The sequence below is a fragment of the Haplochromis burtoni genome, unplaced genomic scaffold (genome assembly GCF_018398535.1).
Source record: "Haplochromis burtoni strain Fernald_Lab_line unplaced genomic scaffold, NCSU_Asbu1 Contig_1788, whole genome shotgun sequence".
In the NCBI taxonomy this organism is placed as follows: domain Eukaryota; kingdom Metazoa; phylum Chordata; class Actinopteri; order Cichliformes; family Cichlidae; genus Haplochromis; species Haplochromis burtoni.
The window spans coordinates 6,947-22,686 of NW_024584149.1; the positions used below are offsets into that span (position 1 = coordinate 6,947).

General features: G+C 41.8%; 1 protein-coding gene across 1 annotated transcript; it reads right to left on the bottom strand.

The window, feature by feature from the left end:
- Window positions 1-224: 224 nt before the first annotated feature.
- LOC121813494 (alpha-tectorin-like) lies at window positions 225-15,697 on the bottom strand (the record flags this gene model as incomplete). Its single annotated transcript, XM_042217293.1, is given in 21 exon segments — window positions 225-497; window positions 782-942; window positions 1,068-1,252; window positions 1,389-1,508; window positions 1,627-1,904; window positions 2,162-2,445; window positions 2,533-2,928; window positions 3,107-3,303; window positions 3,468-3,868; window positions 4,096-4,253; window positions 4,683-5,281; window positions 5,374-5,926; window positions 8,324-8,901; window positions 9,001-9,270; window positions 9,273-9,576; window positions 9,750-10,124; window positions 10,126-10,151; window positions 10,395-10,560; window positions 10,704-10,799; window positions 10,900-11,178; window positions 15,582-15,697. Coding segments are annotated over 21 exon segments (5,798 nt in total), but the record flags the coding sequence as incomplete, so codon positions are not given.
- Window positions 15,698-15,740: the final 43 nt, after the last annotated feature.

Here is a 15,740-nt window from a genome sequence, read left to right on the forward strand (position 1 = left end):
TTGTGTGTTTAATTTCAAATACATTGAAGTTTCTGAGATTTGCAAATAACTTCAATGTGTTTTTAGTTACCTTTTTGACAGTAACTTTTTTGGAATTGGGGTTGTATTTATTAGTACACTGTATCTGTAGGATACAGTGTTTAAACTGCATGGATGAAAAACCGGAGAGGTCTGTCTGGGTCTGATTCTTTCAAGTTTTTAATAAAGTATACTAAGACAAGGTGACACTGCAAACGTGCTCTTACTCTGCAGTAATAAGATCCCAGCGGACGGGGTAATTTGGCATGTTGACTGGTGTGGCCCAGCAGGAGTCCAGAATGGTGGAGATCTGGCTTTGATCCACTCCTTCTGTTCTCACCGCCACATATAACCTCTGATCTATTTCCATTTGTATGTTTGTGTCACTCCTGAAGGGGAAGCGGAAGCCAGGGTCCTGGAAGGGGATCATTCTCATGCTGTACTGTCCTTGACCGGTTGCAATCTTCTTCCTAATGATGCTATAAAACACATAATAATGCTAAAAATGAGTTGATTATTAAATGATGAACATTATTAACATGCATGAACATCAAAAAGTGTAATGTTAATGTGCGGCAAAAATGACGTTCTCATTTTCATGTTTTTATTTTGTCTCATTGTCAGTATTGTGATCTTAAAGCACTATCTTTCAAAATAAGTTCCCAAAAGATGCCTGAAGTGCACATTTAATTACATAAAACACTGGAATATGTAAAAATCGAATCTAAGTATTGTATATAATGCATAGGAGATGTATTGTTACCTTTCTACAGGATTGATGCCCACGGCCATAGACAGGGCCCGATTCAGGGGGTATTCGCAGCAGAAACGCAGATTGACGCTCCTCTGGCGGCTGATAAGACTTCCATGAGCATCCACAAAACCCTGGACGATGTTCTCATACATGAAATGTGTTCCGTTGCTCTAAAATTAAAAAAACAAAACATTACAAATTGAATATGATGTCATTTATAATATAAATGACAAAACATGACATGTACAGTATAATAACAGTGACTATCCATAATATTTTGGTTTTATAACTGTACCCTGAGTGCTGTCCCACACAGATGGTTGTCATTGTCAAAGTGGAAAACCAGTCGACCATACTCAAGAGTCCCATTGCAGGATTCATCTCGGAGATGGAGGGCATCAGAGTGAAAGCCAGCCTCAAATAGCTGACAACGGGACACGGACATGGTGCCTGAACTACTGGCACAAGTGATGGTTGAGTCTGTTAATACAAGTTTAAAAAGAAGAATAAGAAAACAAATAACTAACAAATCCCATTTTTCTTGTACAAACTGCACTGCAGTACCATTGCCAATGACCCAAAAATAAAACAAGGTTTAAATAGGAGCTTCCTTCACCATAGCTTTCACTGTTGCCTCGGTCATGGTGTTCATCACAGAAGCAGCCATAGACACCGTCCTTCTTACCACACCACTCGTACTCTGTGCAGTCCAGCTGTTCACATGGGTCTGACTCCTCTGCAGAAGAAGAGTGACAGGGGTACAATAAAACAAAGCCAATCTTTCAAGAAAAACCTGTTTAGCTCTATCAAAAGACATCAAAAAGACATCACTTAATTATCCAGCACAAACTTACCACACAGTAAACCAGAGCGCCAGTCAGGGATGTCTAGCCCTAGAACAGAGCAGGTTTTCTCATAGGCTGAGACAGCAGAACACAGCATGCCATTGGCTGGAGTGTAGAGGCAGAGGTCGTAGACACAGGAAGTAAAAAATGGCTGGGGGTCAGAGTGCAGGTGACAGGCTCTGAATGGACCGGTGGTGTTGGTGATGACACTGCAGAGTTGGGAGTATTCTTCTCTAAAGGTGCAGTCATTCAGTCCATCGCCACTTCTTTGATCAGTAGACCCACATCTGGAAAAGACATTATATGTTTAACACTTTGGGAAATTTTGTGTACTTTGGTAAAATGTCCTGTACATCTACACTCCCAATTCACACTCAACACAACAGTACATTTATTATTTTTACTGGGATGTAATATATATGCTGTTGTCCTTAAATGTCCATAAAATCTTCTCATTCAAAGCAAGACATTATGTTATATGAGTTGATGAAGGTCAACAAGACTCTATTTTTGGAATATCCTAAAGAAGTTCCAAACAGCTCACCCTGGTTGGCTTCTTGTTGACTTCCAGCTCTGTCCAAAGTCATTGTCATTTTGTGCCAGTGTGCCATTGGGTGAGACTTTGTCATCCCCAGAGTCGCCATTGAAGTTTCCACACATACCTGTGACTCTGTTTTGACGGTTTTGGGCGATTCTTACCAACAAAGTACTCTGGCCATCAAACTGGACCGCCAGGTCAAGTGCATCGACAACTATGTAGCTGCCTTCCCTTACCACCTGAGCTAAAGTTCTTGCAGAGGTGGGAAGAGACACTTCTCCACTATTTACCTAGAAGAACAAGCGTTATGAGAGACATGCAAAGTACCTGCTGTGAAGGTGTTCATATGAGCGAAACATAGAAAGCTTAGTATTTACCGTTACTCTTTTATTGGGTCCGATCCTGATGTACACACTTTCTGGATGATTTGAGAGGTATATGTCCACTGCAGACACAAATGACACACGGTTGTTTCCACGGTGATTGTTGGTGGCTATCACCTGAAACTGTGTTTCGTTAGTGCCATGGTTTGTGCTCTCAGCGATGATGTAGGAGCAAGTTCCCTGGAAATGAGCCACTGCTCCATCAAAGGTGATGTAGTGTGGATCCCCCCACACTGTGCAGGTGGACATGGCATCGTAACAGCCCAGCTGGCCGTCTCTGATGGAGCACTGCTGTTCAGGAGTGCAAGACGAGGCAGAACATCGCAGGTCATTTGGAGCGTGACATTCACATCTCTGGGAGCAACCGTCTGTCCAGAAGGACTCGCCAGCCTGTGTGAGAGAATGTAACAAAAAGAGGAAGAATAACCGCAGTTTATAGTAAAGCCTACCATGTATTTACTGTTGCCAAGCTGTCATTGTTAATTATCTGCTCAAATCATTTATGCAATTAAAACCTTTAAACTATATCCCTCTTTTATATAGCTCTATGGTTCTTTGTAGAACTTACATTATAGTAGAATCCATTATACTGGCAGCCACAGCGTTCCACTGGGACACAACTGGTTCCACTCCTGCGGTAGCCTTCGTCACAGAAACATCCCTCAGAGCAAGCCCGTTCACAGGTGGTATCATTACTGCTGGCACAGGTGTGGCCACAGTCAGTACCACACAGCTCATAATGGCTGTTGGCTGGACAGTCCAGTGCTAAAAATCAAGAAAGCAAAAGATGGATGTCAGGTGGTTAAAAAAAACAGTCATGAAACTTAGACACCATATTTCAACACACTTACAAAAACAACAACAAAAAGAAGCATTTTATTTTCTTGTGCTTGATACTATATCAGCAACACAATGGCAGGTTCACTCACCGCAGGTGGTATTTTGTCTCCAAGGGTAGATTCGAACATTAGCAGACTGACAGGCTCTAACATATGTTTCAAGAGCCCTGCACAGGAGGTCATGACCTCGATTTCCTGCCACACACACGTCAAACACACAGTCGTTGAAATATGGTGCACGGTCCACCTTATCATGGCAGAAACTGAAGGGGCCATCAGCTGCCTGGATCACCTCACATTGATCTCTAGCGGGCTGTTCATTGGGACATCTTGGACATGATGAGCCGCATCCATCACTGCAGGTGTAGTTTCCTGGCACCTTCCAGGCTCTCCCAAACTCATCTGGAGATGTGACTGTTATTCCAGATGGGGTGTAGAAGTCATCATTTGAATTTCCATTGAAGTTTCCACAAAGTCCACATGTTTTTCCCCTTTTGATGAGAACAGTAAGATAAAACAGATTCATTGGTTTTACTGTGGGGAGGATTATCAATCTTATGGGACACCCCAAAAGACCATTCTGAGCCAAATAAAATCCTGTACATTCGAATTATGTTATAAAAGTGTGGTAGTGCACAACTATGAACACTTTTAAAGGTGTGAGTGTGTGAGTAATTGCAACACCAGCTGATTTTGAGCGAAGATGAATGGCAGATACCTGTAATTTGGAGGCACAGTGATAGAAACTGTACTCCATCCATCGTATATGACGCTTAAGCCAAAATCAGTGCTTACAATTGTTCGAGATCCACTGGCAAAGATAGATACTTGACTTCCATTCAAGAGAATTGGTACATTCTGTGTTATTCCATTTACCTGGGACATTGGAAGAACAATTTAGGAAAGCCAAAAATATTTAATTTTATTCATATGCCCTTTATCCGTAGTCATATGTCAGTACTAAACAAATGTAATAGCAGCACAATGACCAACAGTACATGGCAATTATTTACCAAGGATCTCTCACATTTGGTTATTTTTTATTACTGTCCCTACAAGTGTAAGTGATAGCTCATTGTTAAAAATAAACTCAGTGAGGCTCTCTAGTGAAGAAATTGAAGTTTCCAGACTACTTTCTCTTTAACATTCCTTTACAGCAATTTTTTGTTGTCCATTTTCTAACAATACTTTGCAGTTAAGTGGAGGTCTCTCTCATGGTAGGTTCATCTGCAACTGTCTGTGGCTTTAAATTTTGCTTTTTAAAATGTAAAATATGAGTAATTGTTCAGAAACAGTTCCGCTCACCTCTACCATACCCCTGTTGTATCTTGACATGTGCACATGATAGCCCCACACATTCACGAAAACTTCTGCTGTGACTGAAACTGGCAACCCATTCAATGCCTCATTCTTAGCTTCCACGGAAAACTGATTGAGCTCATCAGTGGCATTACAGAGGGTCACCAGAACATAGCGGCAGGTTCCTTGGAAGTCATAGGCCTTACGATCAAAGGTGATGTAGTGAGGGTCTCCAGTAGCAGAGCAGGTGCCATGAGGGTTGGGATGGCAGCCAAACTCGCCCTCCACCACACGGCAGGACTCCTGGGGCCCACAGGAGTTGGGAGTACAGTGGACGCTCCCTGTAGTGCCGTTACAGGTACACAAGCTCTGACATTCTTCACCATCCCAGAACTGCTCACCACCTTGGTGATAGCGTCCTTGATGATAGCATCCACAAGATGTTGGTGGAACGCACTGGTCACCATTGAGGATAAAACCACTGTTACACTGACAGCCCTCCTGGCACACAGTATCACAGGTGAAGGGGAAAGAGAGGCTGGGGCAAGCAGAAGGACAAGAGGTTCCACAGAGTTCATAATGGCTGTTTGATGGGCAGGTTAGTGCTGGAGAAAAACAAACAGGTTAACATAAAAAAGCATTTTTAAACATTTGGAGATCATGGCTAGAATTAATTCAAAAACAGTTGAATGCTTACCACAGCCAGTTGCATTTCTCCATTGTCCTAAGGCAACACCCTTCTGTTGACACATTAGTGCATAATTTCGTAGGACGCCACACAGAGTTGATGCTGGATTGTTAGAGCCCCCCATGATCTCCACACATACATCCACCTGATGCCTTGGGTCAACCACAGACCAACAGGGTACAAATGGCCCAGCTGGTGAGCTGAGAATGCCACAGTACTCAGTAGAATTGTAATTAGTTGTAGAATTTTGGTTCATGCTTTCCACGCAGTGAGCAGCCAGAGAGCCATCTCGCCAACTGTCTCCAAAGTCCTGAGAACTGTTGACCAGGACACCGTTGGGTGTATTGAAGTCATCATGTGGATGACCATTGTAATTACCACAGAGTCCACCCAGTGAACCATTGTAGACACCAGGAGCAGTGACACGGACAAAGTGAGGCCAGACTGTCTGCACAGTTACACCAAAGGAGGTGCGAATGATGACACTGTAAATGCTGCTGTGGAAGATCTGGATTCGGTTGGATGGAGTGCTGAAAGGTAGCCTGATCAGCTGACCAGCCACCTAAAAGGCATTAAAATAGTCAGTCATAATAATTATAATAACACTTTTAAGTAAAGACCATTTTGTTAATGATGTTTCCATCTGTCATTTCAATAAGGTTGACTTATATATCTACAGGGAGTGCAGAATTATTAGGCAAATGAGTATTTTGTCCACATCATCCTCTTCATGCATGTTGTCTTACTCCAAGCTGTATAGGCTCGAAAGCCTACTACCAATTAAGCATATTAGGTGATGTGCATCTCTGTAATGAGAAGGGGTGTGGTCTAATGACATCAACACCCTATATCAGGTGTGCATAATTATTAGGCAACGTCCTTTCCTTTGGCAAAATGGGTCAAAAGAAGGACTTGACAGGCTCAGAAAAGTCAAAAATAGTGAGATATCTTGCAGAGGGATGCAGCAGTCTCAAAATTGCAAAGCTTCTGAAGCGTGATCATCGAACAATCAAGCGTTTCATTCAAAATAGTCAACAGGGTCGCAAGAAGCGTGTGGAAAAACCAAAGCGCAAAATAACTGCCCATGAACTGAGAAAAGTCAAGCGTGCAGCTGCCAAGATGCCACTTGCCACCAGTTTGGCCATATTTCAGAGCTGCAACATCACTGGAGTGCCCAAAAGCACAAGGTGTGCAATACTCAGAGACATGGCCAAGGTAAGAAAGGCTGAAAGACGACCACCACTGAACAAGACACACAAGCTGAAACGTCAAGACTGGGCCAAGAAATATCTCAAGACTGATTTTTCTAAGGTTTTATGGACTGATGAAATGAGAGTGAGTCTTGATGGGCCAGATGGATGGGCCCGTGGCTGGATTGGTAAAGGGCAGAGAGCTCCAGTCCGACTCAGACGCCAGCAAGGTGGAGGTGGAGTACTGGTTTGGGCTGGTATCATCAAAGATGAGCTTGTGGGGCCTTTTCGGGTTGAGGATGGAGTCAAGCTCAACTCCCAGTCCTACTGCCAGTTTCTGGAAGACACCTTCTTCAAGCAGTGGTACAGGAAGAAGTCTGCATCCTTCAAGAAAAACATGATTTTCATGCAGGACAATGCTCCATCACACGCGTCCAAGTACTCCACAGCGTGGCTGGCAAGAAAGGGTATAAAAGAAGAAAAACTAATGACATGGCCTCCTTGTTCACCTGATCTGAACCCCATTGAGAACCTGTGGTCCATCATCAAATGTGAGATTTACAAGGAGGGAAAACAGTACACCTCTCTGAACAGTGTCTGGGAGGCTGTGGTTGCTGCTGCACGCAATGTTGATGGTGAACAGATCAAAACACTGACAGAATCCATGGATGGCAGGCTTTTGAGTGTCCTTGCAAAGAAAGGTGGCTATATTGGTCGCTGATTTGTTTTTGTTTTGTTTTTGAATGTCAGAAATGTATATTTGTGAATGTGGAGATGTTATATTGGTTTCACTGGTAAAAATAAATAATTGAAATGGGTATATATTTGTTTTTTGTTAAGTTGCCTAATAATTATGCACAGTAATAGTCACCTGCACACACAGATATCCCCCTAAAATAGCTAAAACTAAAAACAAACTAAAAACTACTTCCAAAAACATTCAGCTTTGATATTAATGAGTTTTTTGGGTTCATTGAGAACATGGTTGTTGTTCAATAATAAAATTATTCCTCAAAAATACAACTTGCCTAATAATTCTGCACTCCCTGTATTGTAATTGTAGCTGTGGACGGAGGCATCTGCCATAGTCCAACGCAGTTTGGAGCTATTATATTAGATCATTTTTATTTTAACAATTTCCAGATTGACTCTTAGAGCTAACTGGTCTTCCTTAATGCAGCTCCAAAACTCTGCAACAGCCTTTTCTGTCTATCTTACATCCTGACTGTTTTAATTTATTATGCTTTAAAGTGCTAATTGTTTCAACTGCTTCAATATACACCACTATAATCAACATCTGTTGTATTTACTATACTGTGGTACTATAAAAATGTCATACTATAATGATCATATGGCAGCCTGTGATGTGATGGTCTGTTTAAATGAAGGAGTATATCAGTAGGACAAATTGATAGTTAGTTAAATAACATCATACTAAATTAAAAAGTAAAAGTAAAATGAATATTGAATATAAAATAATTTTGGTACACTATAAAGGAATTCATTCTTATAGGAGAAAAAAGCAACTCAAAGCTAAGTGACAGTATTTAAAGGTAACCTTTCCTATTTCAGATTTTCTGGTGTAATATTCTGGTTACAATGAAAACAACAATGTAGAATAATGTCCGCATAAGTACAGAGTGATCTCTACTTAATGATTCCCTATTATTAGTAGCTTATCTGCTTGTGTCAACTTTTTTTTTGTGTCTTTTATTATGACACATTAATTACAATGACTATTCAATTATATTTCTTCATTACCTTCGAACTTTACTGTTCCTTGCCATCTCAATAGATACGTGTATCCCCTCTGCTTCAAAATGCAGAATTCGTGCAAAACCTTGCTGGCCTCTTGGCACTTTTTCTGCTGTCACCATGAAGTGTGGGTGACTGGACAGTCCCATAACTTTGGCAAGTGTCAATCGACACGCTCCAGGATATTGGTATGTCAGTCCATCAAATGTCTGATATGACCCTGGGCCTCTGATCCAGCATGTTTCATAGCTATTTGGTCTGCATCCTCTTTCTCCATCCTCCACCCTGCATGATTCAAGTGGGCCACAACCATGAGAGTGGCAAGTCATGGAGCCATAACTGCAGCTACAACGTCTCCCACAGTCTTCGTCTAGTATTACAGTTTGTCCAGAGCGGTAGTAACGGCCCTCAAAGCTGCAGCCACACTCAGCATGAGGGACGCAGACCCCACCACTGAGGATGTAGCCTGAATCACAGATGCAGCTTTCCTGGGGAGGTAGAGGGCAGTTATGGGTAGAATTGGGATTAACACAGGTAGGTGGACATCCTGTGCCTTCAGACTCAAAGTGGCTGTTGGCTGGACATGGGATTTCTAGGAATAAGAGAACAACAGCGATATTTACATCGGTGGAATTTTAATACAATAATATTTTGAAATAATGCAAAAAAAAAAAGAAAGTGATTAACATACCACAAAAGCCAGGTGTCCTCCAACTTGGTAGCTGAATACCACTTTGTTGACACTGACTTGCATACACACTTAGGGCTTGACAGAGAATAGGTCGGTACCCTCCTCCTACACACAGATCATACACACAACTGTCCACAAAGGACTGTGGAGGAAGTTGCTGATGGCAAACCGTGAAAGGTCCAGAACTACTGCTGAGGATACCACAGTGGTCAGTGTTGCTGTACAATGCTGTCTCTTGTGCAGTGCAGCCAGCACAGGCCAGACCTCCCACTGTGCCCACAAGCCAGGCTCATCATCCCCAGATGCTCTCCAGCTGTTAGCAAAAACCACATCAGAGCTCACAAGCTGGCCCTGGCGTGTGCGAAAGTCATCTTGAGGTTGATTGTTGAAGTTTCCACAAAGACCGCATGTTGTATTCTGATAAGTGTAGGTCAAGCTGATCTGGACATAATGATTTGTGTCATAAGACACCACTAAACCAAAGTCAGTGCTGACAACCACAGAAAAACCTGACTCATAAACCTGCACGGTGCCATTGCTAAGGGAGAATGGAGTGGATGCAAAGTTCCCGTTAACCTGTAAAAAACCAGCAACAATATAGAGTAGGGAAAGGAGAAAAAGTAAAAGAAAGAGAATAATGAATCAGATAAGGAAAAGAGAAAAAAAAGAGGGGGAAAATGAGGAAGTGGATAAGCATTAACTTAACCGCATAAAAAGATAACCAGTCAAAATCACGAAAACTGACCAACCTTAGCCTGACCATGGCGTCCTTTGACAAGCTCAATTGTGTCATTGTAGACATGCACTTTCACCAGTCGTGTCCAAGAGACTCGAGTACTGCCTCTGTGCTCATTTTTGCCTTCTACTCTGTAGTAGGGCTGTCCACTATTACATTGCTCAGAGAGAACATACGTGCAAGTGCCTTGAAAGTGAAACACTGTGTTATCAAAGGTGTAGTAATGGGGATCACCACTTATGGTGCAAGTGGTTCCTCTGGCACTGTCTGAAGAAAACTGGAAGGAAGCTGCTGTGCAGATCTGTGAAAAGGAGCACGGCTGATTGCGGCACTGCAGGCCTGTGAGGTGACATGTGCACTTCTGTGCACAGGTCCTGTCACTCCAGAAGTGAAGCACCCAGCTGCACTGGTAAACCTTTGAAACAATAGAAAAATGAATACTTTACATTTTTTTAACTTCAACTTGAAGAGATTCTTCTACTCAACTTCATTTAAATTTTAGGATTCATTTTTGTTTATTGTTTTCACAGAGTGAAGATCAAAAAATGAAGGGCTAGAGAGGGGGATTGTCATTTAATATAATAACATTCTTCTCATAGAATTTTCGTAGAATTTTGATCAGCTGGCTATGATGATCGTTCTCTAGTTCAGATCTTACTGTTGAAAGTACAGCCTCTTGATCCATGGTCTGTCCTGAAGGCCCAGCGACCGGGCACATGGACATTGCTGCTGAGACGGAAATTTGAGAACTGTCCTGTTGCGTTTTCTGAGAATGATCCAGGGATGGAAAAATGGTGAACAGAATTGATTGTGTCATATCCAGCCTGAAAATGACATGTCACACTGTTAAAAATAATTGCATGGTTATTTTGTATTTACATATCCCTGCATTTCACTTAAAGTAAGAGATGGCCACAAAAACTAAAAATATATGTTTTTACTATATTATATTTTAAATGGTACCAACCTGTATTGAACGTGTTGTGTAGGCTATTTGCCCATAGTTCATCAACACAAATGAGTACTGGCCACCCGATATCAGGACAGCTTGGACTGTTGTTTGCTGAAAACAAGCAACTTCTTGTTTTTAAAGTATATATATTCATAGGTATTATAACCCTATACTTCATATTGATTGCATAATTTAGTAAGAGGTGACTTACTGTTCCAGTCATTGGATAATATGCCACCTGATACCAAGTTGCAACAAAGACCCAGTTTGCATTAAAATTGAGTCCTGGAAAGTATTGATTAATGTCCTGTGTAGCTTGCTGGAGAACACTGCCACTGGTGTATTGGTTGTAGTAGATCTGACCATTTCCTCTGTTGTCTAAATCTGTCCAGAATGGAGCGATGATGTCTCTGGATCCATACATTGGAAACAGTTGCGGGCTGTAGCTAGACCATGATGCATCAAAGGTCAGATGCCCATTGTGGTTTACCTAGAAAATAAAAACATTCTTGTAAGTCAAAACCAGTATAAATTAGGTATCAACTGTAGGCACTTCAGACACAGGTGTTGATCACTTGTTATTAAAATGGTGGATCTGATATCACTGTGTTGGTCTTGTTCCTGCATCATCATAGTAAGTATGGTCCAGGATCAATATTACAACTGACCAGTCACGTTGTTATAATATTATGTCTTCAGAATCAGAATCAGAAAGGGTTTTATTGCCAGATGTTGAGCAGGTTTACAACATTAGGAAATTGCTGCGGTGCTTCAGTGCAAACATACTGTCATAAAAATATAAAAATAAGAATAAGAATTAAAAGTGCTAAGTGGATAGATATATACATGATATATACATGAGTGCAGGTGGTGATCAGTGCCAAACATGGAATGATGCAGTGAACACAGCGTAGGGTCATGTGTTAGTGGTGGGAACAGTCATAGGTTATTGTTCATGTGTCCACAGCAGAGGGGAAGAAACTGTTCTTATGGCGAGAGGTTAGCTTGCTGTTGGCCAAATGTATGTTACTTTTTGATTTGCAAGTGATAGTTTTTAATAGCATTCAGATTCTTGACTAATGCGAACTCAATTTTCAGCATGCTTGATCAGTTGCGATGTTGGCCCTGGGGCCTGTCTTCGTACGTCGCTTACTACATCCAAGATCAAATGACACATCCAAGATCAAATCATCGCGCTAACCGTGAGCTCGCTAATCCGGTTCCCCGAACACACCTGCTGTTGACGATTACTACAGCTGGATGAAGTAATGCGCGATCACTGGGTGTCGTAAAAGGGGCTACGCATCGATAGCAGAAACAGTGATCGGCAACCCGCTGATTGGTCGGCGAAAATGTCGAAGGGGCGTGCTCGGTATTTTCCGGCAGCAGAGCAAGAACTCATGAGTGAGGGATTTCAGGAGTTTCAGAGTTTAATTAAAACGCAAGAGAACACTGCAAAGGCTGCAAAAGCAAGGAGAGAGGGCTGGCAGAAAGTTGCTGACAAATCAAACTCGTAGGTAATTTAATAATAATAATAATAATGGATTGGGTTTATATAGCGCTCTCCAAGGCACCCAAAGCGCTTTACGATACCACTATTCATTCACTCCCACATTCACACACTGGTGGAGGCAGCTACGGTTGTAGCCAGGCTGCCATATCGCGCCATCGGCCCCTCTGGCCAACACCAGTAGGCGGTAGGGTAGATCTATCATATGACACTATATTGTCCAATATCATATGGCATTATATTATATCATAATATGTTATATTATATCCCCTTTCACATTAGAGCCACAACAGGACCCACAAGAACATGGGAACAAGTAAAAGTGGAATACAGGAGTATTCTACAGAATGGTAATATTTATCTCTTAGATTGCTTTTCGTCTCTTGGCAAGGTAATACTGGCCTGTAATACTCTGTTAGTTTGTTCATAACAGCAACCAAGAAAAGGGCAGAGGAAAAAAAGACAGGTGGTGGTCCTGCACCCCCTCGTCAACAAGTTGGTTAAGTAAATAATACCCTCACGGGAATATCGATATCTCTCAATGAGCACACTGTCGCGCTGAGCTAAAGGATCCTGTCTATCCCGCAATATACGCTGAATTCTGAGGACTCTCCTTATCAATCTTGCACCTTCCGCAATGGGTTGCTCGCGTATACGGACAGGCTTCCCAAATCCACCTTCGCTTTTATAGCCGTGGTCTCTCATCTTGATTACACGAAGTAATTTACAATTACTACTCTGAAATATGAATTACATCTGTACATAATCACATACATGTAATAGAATGTTAATAGTTCATTTCCCTTTTTTAGGAAATGACCTGTATGTATCTGTGTGACATCAATAAAGGATCAAGGTGCTGCATTTCTTTAGTTACATTGATGTTATTTATTTATGGTGAAACAGTGGTGGAATATCGCTGTTGCTTTCGTATAAATGAAGCGGACATACCTGCGTGGCCGCGATCTAATCCTGTTTACATAAAGTAAACCTGCTCCCGAGCAGGTTTACGCTTACGGCTCTGTTGCTATGACAGCAAGTCCCGGATGAGCTTCGGGGAACCGAACGATCCAGGATCACGCGAAATCGTCAACAATCTAATCCAGCTAACTTACTTAGCGAGGTACGAAGAACGGGCCCCTGGACGAGCATTATTATGATGATATAGGAACAGCACCAACACAGGGATATCAAATTGTACCATTCAAACCTATACTATACCTGTAGTGTAGTATAAATAAATAGAGGAAAGAATAATTACTCACTGATGGGGTAATGAGTCAGATTCACAAAGATGAACAAAATACTTTTAATATCAACTTTTAAAATATAAGTTGATATTTAAGTACTCTATACCTAGTTTGCAACTATAAGGATAATGTTAGCTTTGTGCTTGCCATTCCTCATATTTATACTAGTTTAGTTAGCTGAAGATAAAATACTATTGCTCGTTTTCTGACTCATCCACATTCCAGAATAAGAGATTGCTTACTGTCAAAATGCTTTAGTTCAATGCCCAGAACAAACATGAGCTAATTTGGCAAAAACTGGAATTTTACTTATTAGTGACACAGTGCAAATTGTTTGAGCTGATTTTGCCCATTAGATTGCATGTAAAAGATAAATGGCCACACTGCAAAGCCTTAGCGGATAGTACTGACCACTACTATCTATGTGTTATAAACCAGCTGATGATAAAGGGGTCTATCTGAGAAAGTAGATCCACCCTAAGATAAACATTACAGATCTGCATTACGATCTGCTTGTGCCCAGGTGAAGTAAATTTCATCATTAGCTGGTGATCGCAAAGTTCTATGCAGAATACCAATACCCTGTCAATTTTTTTGTGACCACATGAACTCATCAACGTAAACACAATGGTTCACTTAACCAACTTTGTCTCCTACAGACAGAATTCAAAGAAGTGTACCAGAAATAATGTCTATTTTTTATCTAGAATACTAGGAGTTTTCTTTCTTTCTTTTGTTTAACCTTTATTAGGAGAAAATCGTTTTGCCTAACAACAGACATCCAGGCCCAGAAGTGCGAGGACCCAAGAGAGGACCACAGGGGGCACACGTGCCTCCTCTCCTGGGAAGAGCTGAGGAGACCCCAGAAACGAGAGGTCACCCAGCAGCCACAGAGCAGAGGCCAGAGGGGCTGCAAGTGACGTGCCCGCGGGCTCTGCTGGCAGCCAGCTGTCCAGAGGAACAAGCCGCAGGCCCAGAGGCCTGAGGGCCCCCAACCCCTAAGAAGGACCCGACTGAGCCCGGGGCACCCAGTCCCAGATACCTAGAACCACCAACGCGCCGACGCCTGGAGGCATCAGCTACCGGCAGGGAGTGTGGCGAGGGGAGATAGGCCTCCTTCCCAGAGAGGTGGAGTCTAAGTCCCGACCTGACATATAGACACAGACGTACAGGCACACACAGACACAAAGGTGCATTCCCTCCCTCATGCACACATACCAATACTCAGCACTCACCTACATGAAGACAAACACTAATAGACACTGTACACACAATCACAACCCCCAACCATACTCAATATCCCAGGTCCAGGTGCCCTCGCCCCACAGGGGAAGCCGCACCATCTTGCACTGCAGTCATGTATAATTAACTGTATGCAACAACAAACTCTGACAGCACTTTAATAGTGTCTTTAATAGTGACTAAGAATCACTAACAATTTGGTAACCTCTTGTGATTCATAAAGTAAGCTTTTGGTGGAAAGGAATGACACCCTGCATTAACTTGCTACCTGATATGTGGGTGTGCAGAGGTGGCAGAAATACCAAACAGTGTTTGGTCTCCACACGTGGCAAAAGCTGAAAGATGTTCAAAGAGTGACCTGATGCACACATAGGTATATATGCACACATTAACATGTGGGACTCTTACTAAATAGCTGCCTTTGTCAAACTCTGTGAGTTGTCCCCTGGTGGTCATTAGAAAAAACATATATTTAAGGAACATATTGCGAGCATTGACTTCACTTTCAGACCCAAAAGCTACATCCAGCCATCTTTTTTTGCAGTCTACGATAAATCATCACTGCTGTACAGCTACATTTTCCTTGTAAGTAATTATTGGTCCTACATTCCACCACACAGAAGCATTCAACTATTTTTATGTATTTTGGTACTGGATGAAAATGACAAGTCGGCAAGTAATTTTGAAATTGAACATACATTATTACTTTCATAACAGCAAATTTTCTTTTCTTTTTCTTTTTCATTTCATTTTCTTTTTTAAGCATGTACAATTCAGCTCTGTGGTTGTAACTGATTTGCAAACCGGAGAATGAACATTTTATACATCTGCATTTAAAATGCAGATGCTATAAAACAAAGATGTTAGTTTTCCAAAACATAATTTACTTACATAAATCTGATTATACGACTGTCCAAAATACAGGAAAGCACGCTGTAGGACAATAAGAGGAGAACTTCCATCGTCTGAAGCAGCGCTTGTTGTTCCAGATATTGGATAGAGGGTACCTTAAAGAGTAAAAAGGGGATTTGCCCCATTATGCTGCATTTC